This window comes from Spermophilus citellus, assembly GCF_964194105.1.
Source record: "Spermophilus citellus genome assembly, chromosome: 9".
Taxonomy (NCBI): domain Eukaryota; kingdom Metazoa; phylum Chordata; class Mammalia; order Rodentia; family Sciuridae; genus Spermophilus; species Spermophilus citellus.
In genome coordinates, this window is record NC_138191.1 from 61221513 (window position 1) to 61233623 (window position 12111).

Sequence of the window (12111 nt, forward strand, 5' to 3'; positions counted from 1 at the left end):
TTAAGCCAGTGATTTTTAATTTTCACAGCCCTAATGAATCCTAAATAGCTAGAATGAGAAATTAACTGAATCACCTGAAGATAGAACTGACATCTAAGTAATATTTTTATAGACAGGAATATAGACAGCTCTATCTACACATAAACCTGTTCTCTAATATTCAGGCATTTTACATCCTTCATTAAAATGTATAGTTTCCTCATATGGATACTGCCTTTCTCCTTTTTTATTCCTAGCTCATACACAGTTCAGGATTTTATTTTTTTGGAAATGAGATATTTTAAATTATACTTCCAACAGTCAATGCTAGTCTATAAAAAGCAACAAGAGTTTTATTTGTTGAACTATCACACAAAACTACCTTGTTATTCTATACTTTTTCAACTGATTCCCTTGGATGTTCTGTCTCCAGTCACCCGCCTGAAACAGTGACTGTGATGTCTCTTCCTAATGTTTCTTAGGGTTAAAAGATCTTCATATTGCTAACAGCCTTCACTGTTTTGATCCTGCCATAAACTTGAATGTTTGCTGAAGCTTTCTGATAGACCTACTTATCCATATTAAAAAGGTTTAAAGGAAACCTATCCTGGAAAAAAAATTAATCAAAATTTAAGTGTTAAATGTGTTTTTTCATCATCCATCAAAATAGTCATTATTTTTCCCTACTTAATGTTTTTTAAATTATAGTACTATGTTTTCTAAAGGACTGTCATGTTATGTTACTTTCTTTGCCTTGACACAATTCTTTAATTGGTAATGTTTTCCAATGATTCTATCTGTTCCTAAGAAAGACTGGTGTATAGTTTCTTTAATGAATATTATCCTGAAATAAGAACATGTTTGTTTCTGAGACTAAACTGAGGTGTTTCAAGATCTTGTATAATATAGACTTAAATTTTTAAAAATCTTTCTAAGTTTTTATTTCCTTTTAAATGTGAGCACTGCAAGGACACTTTTATGACTGACTGGATCACTTGTCAATCATTTTATTGCACTGTAATGACAGGATGAAACCTGATTTTACCTAACAAAAATTCTTTTTGTGGCCCACTTTCATGATCATTTTTTCAAGGTGTTTGAAAAGAAATATATAGTCTATAACTACTAAAATTTACATTCAAAATTCTGTTTCCTCAATTTTGAACTGACAACTTCTTAGAGCTATGTTCAACTATTTAGCTATGATGGCAAATGTCAGTATCTCCTTGTTTATCCAAAATTCTCTTTATATAACTTGATGTTATTTAGCAAATAGGTTTTGACAGTTATTTCTGGAATTCTCGCACATTCTACAACTGCTAAAATGTCCTTCTTGTGTCTTCATTCTCAGTTGGTAGTTTGACCTAAGGTTGAATTCTAAATTTAAAATAATTTTCCTTTGTAACCTTAAAAATAGCAGTATCCTTCAGCATCCCAACACACAGAAGTCTGAGAATGAAAAAATATTTCTCTTTAGACACTGAGATTTTTCTCTTTATCCTGAGATTACAGAAATTTTAACAGGATTTATCCTATATGACTCCATTTTCATTATTTTTGCTTACCTTCAGCCTTTTTTTTCTTTCACCAAAAATTTTTCCTATTTTTTTCACCATTTGAAACTCCTATATAAACATACACACATCCATTTGTCCAAAAATACTTACTGTACACTTACCATGTGCCTGGCACTGTGATATAATCAAGATCTTCAATGCTAAATTCCATGTTCCTAATTTCTGAAAGTTTAAGTGGATAGTGTTTTCCAACATCTTCCCTATCTTTTCTCATAATTTTCATTTATTTAATCTTTTCTTGTAAGATTCCTTTAGTTCAAAATTATAATTAGTACTAATTATTTCATATAATACTAATTATACTTTTTTTTCCCTGCATTGTTTCCCCAAGAATTCACTCTGCTTATGTATGTCACCTATCTTTCATATTGCTCCTTCCTAAGTGTTGTTTCCTGGTTGTGTGTCTCTATTTGCAAGACACTTTACTGATCAGTAAATCTTTACTGTAAAGATTAGGCTTTGAGATCCACATACAGTATGATTCACACGTTCTTTGTTTTGGTTTTATCCAGCCCTTTCCGGATACAAAAATCTGTACAAATACAGGCAGTTGAAGGCCTGCAAATGGTAATTTTCTAACCACTATATTTTTTTCAGCATTACCTAATTTTTCCCAGCTTGAGTGAAAAAATTCCCCGGCAGGTTTTTATTGCAAGAAATCTAGCATTTTAATTTTGCAAGAAAGTAAGAATAGTCAGTAGAAAAACTGGAAAATAGACAGCTAGCAGGTTGGTTGGTTGTGGAAATATGAGGAATCAAAGCCCTCTAGTATTCACAAAACACCAGGGGAACTGGCATACTCTGGTATATACACACACACATACCCACTCACTCTCTCCATATATGCTCTGTGTCTCAGTTTATTTGGTAAACAGCAAGAAATGTTATGGCTTTACCATGGAAGGATTCTGTAGACTAGCAGCTCTGAGCCAGTAACTAGAGTAATTAACTAGTCCTTTAAAAATCTGGTTACCACACTATAACCACTCCCTCTCATTCAAATGTTTTAATATATACTAATATTGCCTTTGTAGTTCTTTTTTCTGTCATGTATACAAGAGAGATCTTGTTACATGGAAAAAAACTACTAGTCCTACTACTGACTTTACAATATGATGGATTAAATTTAAAGGGGGGATAGGGTTCTGACTCCTACAGGTCTGTTACAGATCATTCCAAAGCTTCCGTAAACTATTATGAAGAATCCCCAAACCTATGCATATTTACAAAAGGACCAAAGCTCCTGCTTTGATATGAGAGTCATAGGTACCAGAAATTTACTTGAGGGCCCTATTTTCTAAAATTGCAATCATTTGCCACTACCTTCAGAATCACATGGAATACTTATTAAAAATACATAGCTTCCAGCTGGGTGCTGTGGTGCACACCTATAATCCCAGCAGCTCAGGTGGCTGAGGTAGGAGGATTGTGACTTCAAAGCCAGTCTCAGCAATGGGAAGGCATTCAGCAACTCTATCAGACCCTGTCTCTAAATAAAATACAGAATAGGGCTGGGGATGTGGCTCAGGGGTTGGGTGCCCCTGAGTTCAATCCCTGGTACTCCCCCTGCAAAAAACAAAAAAAACAAAAAACATTACTTCCAAAGAAAATACTCTTTAAGTCATTTTGGGGTGGCACTCCAAATCCTTGACTCTACAAAAATTTTAAGAACTACTGCCCCTTTCTAACATTTTAGGTGATGTTAAGGAGGAAGAGTCAGCCAAAGACAGCTGTCAGGTAAAGGCTACAAAAAAATGTGAAAGGTCTCTGAAGAGAAGAGCTTCATCAAAAAGAAACAGAAGGCCATCATGGCTGATGAGAAGAATGGCATAATATGAAGCTAGAAACCTAGGCCAGGACTGATCACCATAAGGAGTTTGGATTGCACAGGTCCAAACAGAAGAGACTAGCACTACCTGAATTATGTCTTTTTTTTTTTTTTTTAAGAGAGAGAGAGAGAGAGAGAATTTTTAAATATTTATTTTTTAGTTCTCAGCGGACACAACATCTTTGTTTGTATGTGGTGCTGAGGATCGAACCCGGGCCGCACGCATGCCAGGCGAGCGCGCTACCGCTTGGCTTGAGCCACATCCCTAGCCCCCTGAATTATGTTTTTAAAAGATTATACTTTGTGTGGCTGGGCACAGTGGCACACACCTGTAATCCCAGTGGCTGTTCAAAGTCAACCTTAGTAATTTAGCAAGGTGCTAAAGGGCTTGGGGTGTGGCTCAGTGGTTAAGTGCCCCTGGGTTCAATCCCCTCTACAAAAAATAATTAATAAAAAATTATACTTTTAATCTGTGTAGAAAACTAAGTCTAGCAGAGTTAAGAGTGGAAACAAGATTAGTTATAAGCTATTTTGGCTATCCAGCAAAGACAATGATGATTTCAATTGGGTAATAGCAGCAGATTTAAAAAAAAGCATGCAGATAAATTCTGGAAGTAGAATAGACAAGACTACCTGATAGATCAGATGTAGAAAACAATAAAAAAAGAAGACTACAGGATGGTCCCTAGCAACATAATTTATACAATTATATGGAACATAATTTCTTTGGTTATTAGAACTAAACTACATTTTTTTTTAGTTGTTGATTGACCTTTACTTACTTATATGTGGTGCTGAGAATCGAACCCAGTACCCCACACATGCTAGGCAAGCATTCTACCACTGAGCCACAATTCCAGCCCACTTCTTTCTTTTTTAATCAAGAAAACAAGTAATGCGGGGGCTAGGGATGTGGCTCAATCGGTAGCGTGTTCACCTGGCATGCGTGCGGCCCGGGTTCGATCCTCAGCACCACATACCAACAAAGATGTTGTGTCCGCCGAAAACTAAAAAATAAATATTAAAAAAAAAATTCTCTCTCTCTCTCTAAAAAAGAAAACAAGTAATGCTTAGAAAACAGAAGTTGAAAGACTGTTAAAGTTCTTACACAAATTCTTTTTATAAAAGCAATGAAGATATAAACACTAAGGGGATCACAAAAATTAATCTGCCTGCAAACTACAAATCTACAAATTATCCACTGGAAAATACAAGAACTTGAGTTTCTAAATTAAGTATAATAACAAGATATATTTTATTACTACTTTGTAAATAAGCTATTCTGTATAAAGCCTCAAGCCTTCCATAAAAATTACTACTTAACTCCTGCCTCCTCTCACTCTAAAACATTAACCTGAAAGTTGTTACACTGAATTCTTATTATAGAGGACTCTTCTAAAAGATTTTCTTATATCTTAATCTGATTAGAGACATGACATTTTAAAATCCCAATTTAGTGTCAAAAGAACTAAATACTAATAATAACCCAGAGAAATCTATTATTCTTTTACCTTAGCCTTTACACAATTATTTTGAAATAAAGAATTAAGAAGGTTGACCAAGTCCTATTATGTTAAAATATGAACTCCTGAGCAAAACAGGTTTTCCACTAAGTAAATATGAATTCCCTTCTCTTGATTGGCTCCAAATATTTAATATCTAATATTGAATTTTTCCAACTTAAAGGTAAGCAAAACTAGTTCACCATTTAAAAAAAATCACAATGGTCCAGGAAAATTTCATCTAGTTTTAAAAGCCTTGTTTTATACAAAGAGAAATTATCTGTGAAATTCTACAAATGCCCATATATTCATCCACTTAATGCCTTATTATCTAATACATGGTACATTTATACAATTGCCTCAAATTTTTGAAAAGCTAATTTCACTAAAATTGAACCCAGAATAAAGATTTAAAGATGCTGCTCTTTCAATTCATGTTCACAAAAGATTCATATAAGATTTGTAAGAGCACTGATTTTCAGTGAGACATACACACTGTCATTTGAAAATAAATGACTGAAGAGTAGATATCTACCAGTTTTATGTTCTCTTGTAGAATATATAGGTATACAAAACATAAGTTAAAAAGAGAATATATGAAAGAGAAAGAATTAAAAAAAAAAAAGTTTGCTTCTTGGTTCTTTAGGCAAAAACAGCCACGATAAAAGAACTAAAACTGGGGCTGGGGCTGTAGCTCAGTGGTGGAGCACTTGCCTAGAACGGTTGAGGCACTGGGTTCGATCCTCAGCACCACATAAAAAAATAAATAAAATAAAGTTTTTTAAAAAAGAAAAAAGAACTAAAACTGGCACACTTAACTTGCATTCAAATGTATCTTCAGGAAGATTTCAAGATTTGACACAGGCAGAAACAAAAGGAAAAAACTAAAACAAGTATAAACAAAGTCAGTCACACACTGACCTCTCTTTGAAATATGCTTAAAAATATACTTTAGTCACACTTTTTAAAAATATGACTGAGAAATATTTTTCTTTAATTCAAGTCTTCTCAATCATCTTGAAATCCTTGCAAGCTGAACTCATACATTAGAGCAAATACTGATTTTAGATACTCATTTCAATGATAAACCAATTCATTTAAATTGCTAATCCAAGGATAAACATTTTGTAAAAAAAAAAAAAACCAACAAAAAAAAACATTTTATTACTACAAAGGGAAACATGTACACAAAAAGCTTTTAAGGTATCTTAACGCAAATTACTGGTCAATGTCCAATGCAGTAAAAAAATACACAGAGCACAAAATACTTGCCCAATTTATCTCTTCTAGGGTAAGTATTCAAAAAAATCAATGCACACTTGAAAATTCACTCCCAAGAGCAGCTTTTAAGTTCAAATGATTAGAATAGATATACTAATAATACACATCTATTATCCTTAACACCAATAATAAAGTAATAAAAATTAAGCTTAAAAATTATACAATTTATCAGATCTAAGTTTGATAGCTATAAAAACTAAATTAGTCTTACCTTCATTTTATTAAACAAATACCAAACGTGTACAAATTATATAAAACAAATTTTAATGGGTGGAACGCATGCAACATGTATGTTAATTCATATTTTAAGCTATTAAAATTCTTACCCTTTTCCACATTAGGACAAAAATTTAAAGCTTCTTTTAAATCTACTACCTTATATTTAATTTTCTTCAGGTTGCTCAACAGGGAAGTCAACAGGTTCTTCCTTTGCCTCTTCCTCCACTTCTTCTGCTTCTGCAGCTCCCTCTACTTCCCCTACTGCCCCATCTTCCCCCACTGTCCCTATTTCCTCCCCTCCCTCTACATCCCCCTCTCCCTCTATTCCTCCAACTTCTCCCACATCCTCTACTTCTTCCACTTCCTCTGCTTCCCCCACTTCTTCTGCTTCTTCTTCCTCCTCTTCATCCTCCTCTTCTTCAATGGGTTCATCAATCTTTTCTTCATCCTCTTCATCTCCTTCTATTTGCTGATCCTGAGAATGATCTTGAATTTCAAAAGGATTCTCACCCTAAAAACATGAGTAATGCCTTTTAAAATCAGCACACTTGTTTTTTCCATCAGTGAAATTTTTATTTGCTGTATCATGAAAAATACTATCTGTAGTTTTTTCACTTATGAAAAGTCCATTAAATCTATGTTCATATCTATTTCAGAACTCCATACTTAAGTCACTGCTTTGCACTCCACAAACTAGAATACTTAAAAGTCATATTTTCTCTTCTTTTTTTAAATATTTTTTTTAGTTGTAGATGGACACATACCTTTATTTTATTTTTATGTGGTGCTGAGGATTGAACCCAGTGCCTCACATGTAGGCAGCGAGTGCTCTACCACTGAGCTACAAACCCAGCCCCAAAATCATATTTTCTTCTTAACTGAATTTCTAAAATTATATGTGAAAGACAAAGGCAAATATGCAGGTTTTGGTAGAAACAGAGAATACACAGTTGTGCATCTTAAATAACTAATCACCTACTATTATTGTAGGGTCTTTTTAAATCTGAAATGAAAACTGGGTACCTTGTTTTACCTACCAGATACCATGATTTCTTTCCACTTTAAAAAATAGACACCCACTATTGTGTATAGTTACAATGCACCAATGAAAAATTAACTCAAATAAATGAACAAAAGCAAAAATGAGCATAGGTCATTAAAAATAATAATAATAAATTAAAAATAGACAAGTCTTTGGGGCTGGGGATGTGGCTCAAGAGGTAGCGCACTCGCCTCGAATGCGTGCGGCCTGGGTTCGATCCTCAGCACCACATACAAACAAAAGATCTTCTGTCTACCAAAAACTGAAAAATAAATATTAAAAATTAAAAAAAAAACTTATAAAAAAATAGACAAGTCTTTAATTCAGTAAACATTCATAGGAATAATTTTAGCAATTATATACCTGACTCAAACTTCATATAAGTTGGACCATATCACAAGACCATATATTAATGTAGTAAGAAATAGAGAGGCAGTAAAAGTTATTAAACAGGAAAATATTAGGACTGATGCCCAGAAAGGAACAGGCTGTGAGTGTAGCTCAGTAGTACAGCATGTGCTTAGGAGGCCCTATGTTCAATACCCACTGAGAATAAAAGAAAAGTGAAAAAGAAATACTAATGAGGGGGCTACACTAATAATCCAGAAAAGGACAACATAAAAGATATGACAACATAAGAAAATAGGTAAATTAGAGCAGGGAGAGGAGAATTGGGTGCAAGCAGTTGTGAACTTGCAACTCAAAATTTGAGAGAGAACGTATGAAAATGCCTATATGTGAAGGTACAGGTCAGAAGAGAGGAACTGTTCAGTACAGAAGAACCCATGATAGTAAAATATTGTCTGCCAAAAGAGTTTCAAGAAAAATTGTGATTAATCAGCAGTGTCAAAAAAGAACACAAATAAAAGTAACAAAAGGACTGAAAAATGTCATGAAAGCCAATCAACTTATTAAAGCTAAATAAGGGTTCCCAACTGTTTACTTTTCCATGTTAAATAAATCATAGTATGTTAATTTTTTAAAGGCCACTGGATTTAATAATTGGGTCACTGGTAATCTTAGGAGAAGCAGTTTCAAAAGTGTAACACAGGGCTGGGATGTGGCTCAGTGTGGCTCACTACCTAGCATGCACAAGGCCCCAGGTTCAATCCCCAGCACCACCAAAACAAAAGGAAAAAAAAATACACAAAACATACACACACTCACACACGGGAGTTTGAATAGTAAGTTTTCAAAGACTCCATCTTCATAATTCCCTGTGAAATTCACAAAATCCAGAGGCCTTGGTCCACACTCAATATTTTAATTGACAAGTATTAGAGATCTTACTAAAAACACTAATTTCTGAATCAGTTTCAGACCTCCTGAATCAAAATTTCCAGAGTAGAAGGTAACCTGTATATTCGAGCAGCATTTCATAAAATGTTAATATGAAAAGTTTGAGGAAACCTTAATTCAGAAGATCTGAAAAAAAGGCCTTGAAACTTTTTACTTGATCATAGCCTCATAGGTGATTCTGATTTCATTCCTCCTGGTGAGAACTACTCAGTTAAAGAGTGAATAATAAGAAGTAAATAGCACAACACAAAACAATATTTTCAAAGTACAGTCAGATGAGAAGAAACACTAATATGGGGAGGGCCAAAATTCAGGAAAAATAAAGTCATTTTTAGTTTGGAGAACTCATAAGGATGTCTGCTTATAAAAACAGAAAATAAATAATAAGCAAAGTAAAAATCAGATGCAAGCAACGTAAAACAAGAGATAAGGGGTAAAAATAAGAGATAAGGGGTAAAATGAGAAAAGATAATGGTAAAATAAGAACATAGATGAAGGTCAAAAAAGAATATTTTCCTCACTGATAACAAAAAAGATAAAAAGAAAAGGTACATAAATCTAAGGCATAAACTCATTTCTAATAATCTTAATCTCCCTAACAAAAGAGAAAAGAACATGGAAGTGAGGAAAATAAAGATGAAATATAGAACATATGAAGAATGAAAAAGAGTTTAGAATGTTCACTACAGAAGATACAATATTGATAATTAATAAGTAAAATTACTGAGTGAAAAACTGGCAAACAGGATTGAAACAACAGCATGGGTTTTTTTCTTTTCTCTTCATTTTTTAGGCAGAGACTTGTTGTATTGCCCAGGATGGCCTTGTACACCTGGGTTCAAATGATCCTCCAGCCTCAACTTCCTGAGTAGCTGGGAGTACAGATCCCATGCAACTGTACCCAGCTCCATGATACATAGTTTAGCTAACTAGAGGTAGCTAAATGCTGGGAACTGGTAAGCAGTTGAAGAACAAATAAGCAATTGTAGAACACTATTGCTTGTTGAAATGGTTGACCATGAATGTCCAAGGAAGGAAGTAAAGGTAGAACATAATGATACAACTGGAAAATAAACTGATGAACTGATTATCTTGATGGGGTCAAAGATTTAAAAAGGTATTTTTCTCAGGGTGAAAGCAACTGAAGGTAAAAGAGGTTTAAGCCATGACAAAAGCTATTAAGAGCAGAGGATGTTCTCAGGAATGACAAGGAACATCACAGACAGAAATGCTTAACAAAGGCAAATCAATGAGGAATGTGATTCTAGTGCTTCTTGAATTTTAACATGCATATGAATCAAATGGGTTCATGCTAAATGAAGATTCTTATTCCTTACTCTGTAGGCATAATAAGATTTAAAATTCTGAATTTCTAATGAGCTCCAAGGTGATGTCTAGAATACTGATCTAGAGATCATATTTGAAGTTCTAGAGATCTCTTCAGTTCAGGTGTTTTCTCTACAATATGCACATAAGCAAAACACTTCCACCAGTGATGTCTCCCATTCCATGAAATGACTCAATTGGATAGTCTGAAAACCCTATGTAGAAACTCCTAATTTATATTTTCTTCATTAGAAATTCATTCAACAACAGAAATCACTAACTTCCTGAAACTTTGTGATAAAGCAAGGATAAAAATCTAATTTTTCCTCATTTAGCTATTATCTTTTTAAGCTTCTGTCTTTTTGATGCCATACCTCCCCCCAAAATTAACATTTCAATTCACAGCTGCCTTTTTTTTAATAGTGTCAAGAAAGTAGTGAACAGCAACAAGCACAATTAATTAGAATTAGAAAATGGCCCTTGAGGAATAAATCAAAAGAACTGAGATTATTCAGCTTGGAAGTCGCTTGATAATAGTTAATAGCCATTAAATATATCAGGCTTTTTCACAAGAGTAGTGAGCTGTGAATCACCATAAAAGCCAAAATAAACTTCTTTATTCTATAGATTTACTAAATGCAAATAACAGACTTTTGTAAATCTTCAATATAACAGGTCTCATTAGTGCAGAATGATTTTAAATATTTTGCAAATACTCAAAAACTAACCTGTAAAATTTATTAATTTCCTGAAAAACAGTGTGTGTGAGTTCATGTTTGTACAAAAACTATTTGAAGAAATTCTGTGTAAAGAAGGAGTCAAGCAGTAACATATGACGAAAACCCTGAGTAGTAAAGTGGGTAGGGTACCCAATTTGTACTGTATTTAAATATCACAAAGTTACTATGGTGTCACTTTTAATTACTACTATACTACAGTATTTCCTAAAAAACTTTTGCCCCCAAATCTTACCTTAACAAATCGTTCGTATCGTGCCTTCACTATTGGATTATTTAAAATGCTTGTGGCAGTCAAGACACTCTCTCTTTTTATTTGTTCCTTATAAGCCTATGGAAAACAGAATACATTTGAAGGTTAGAATGTCATGCCATAAAAAGTGCTTGTATAACTAAAAACATTTTATGCTCAAATCCTTAAATTTAAATGATTTCTCTTATGGCAAATAAAACTATAGAGCAATAGCTATTGGGATCATAATCTAAATTAAATAATAAAGATTAATATGGACTAAACACTAACCGATTTAATGGATTATGAACTTAAAACAATGAAGATTCATAAGCCAATTAGTTTCAATAAAAACAATAAATCCCTAAACACTATAAATCTAGATGTACTAGACAGTTGCTTTCTCTCCTCTCTAAGTCATCTCTCAGCCCAAATACTAATTTTCATGCTATCTCAATGAATATAATTTTTTATTAATGAATATACTTTTTAATTCTGTAATTTGTTCTTTTTAGTTATACATGACAGTAGAATGTATTCTGACATATCATACACAAATGGAGTATAACTTCCCATTTTTGTGGTTGAACATAATGTGGAGTTATACTGATTGTATATTCATGTATGAACATAGGAAAGTTATGTCCAATTCATTAACTATCTCTCCCATTCCCATCCCCCTCACATTCCCCAAACCTCCTTGTCCAATCCAGTGAACCTCCAACTCCTCCCTCCCCGTCCCACCTCTTGTGAAAGAATATTTTTCATACCACAAGAGTAACTAATTAGTCTTCCTCTAGGCTACAGGTATCACAATAATGTATTAAGCAGAGAAGAAAAGGTAATAATATAAAATGTTTGGCTGCAAAAAGCATCAAAGAATTATCAAGGGCGGGGGAAAGGGCAAAGATTAAGAAAACACTATTATGTGCTCAAACTGCATATAGAAGTCTGAGTTAAATGAAGTTCACTTCAATACAAAATATGAATTTAAGAGACAGGTATCCTCTATTTAAAACTTAAGAGCTTTAATATATGAATCTTTAAATCTAGTTCTCAAGTGAGTTAATTTCCTACTACATTAACAAT

At 33.4% G+C, this 12111-nt stretch overlaps 1 protein-coding gene across 3 annotated transcripts in view; it reads right to left on the bottom strand.

Annotated features, from left to right (window-relative positions):
• Positions 1-3692: 3692 nt before the first annotated feature.
• ZNF326 (zinc finger protein 326) overlaps positions 3693-12111 on the bottom strand; it is a 41165-nt gene continuing 32746 nt past the window's right edge. For 2 of the 3 annotated variants that reach the window (XM_081306147.1, XM_081306148.1), the window contains 2 exons: positions 11026-11121; positions 3693-6897 (listed from right to left, as the gene is read on the bottom strand). In XM_081306147.1, coding sequence (XP_081162273.1) covers positions 6550-6897; positions 11026-11121 — 444 coding nt within the window. In that variant the 3' untranslated portion in view covers positions 3693-6549. The remainder of the gene's footprint in view (positions 6898-11025; positions 11122-12111) is intronic. The other variant, XM_081306146.1, reaches the window with a different exon arrangement.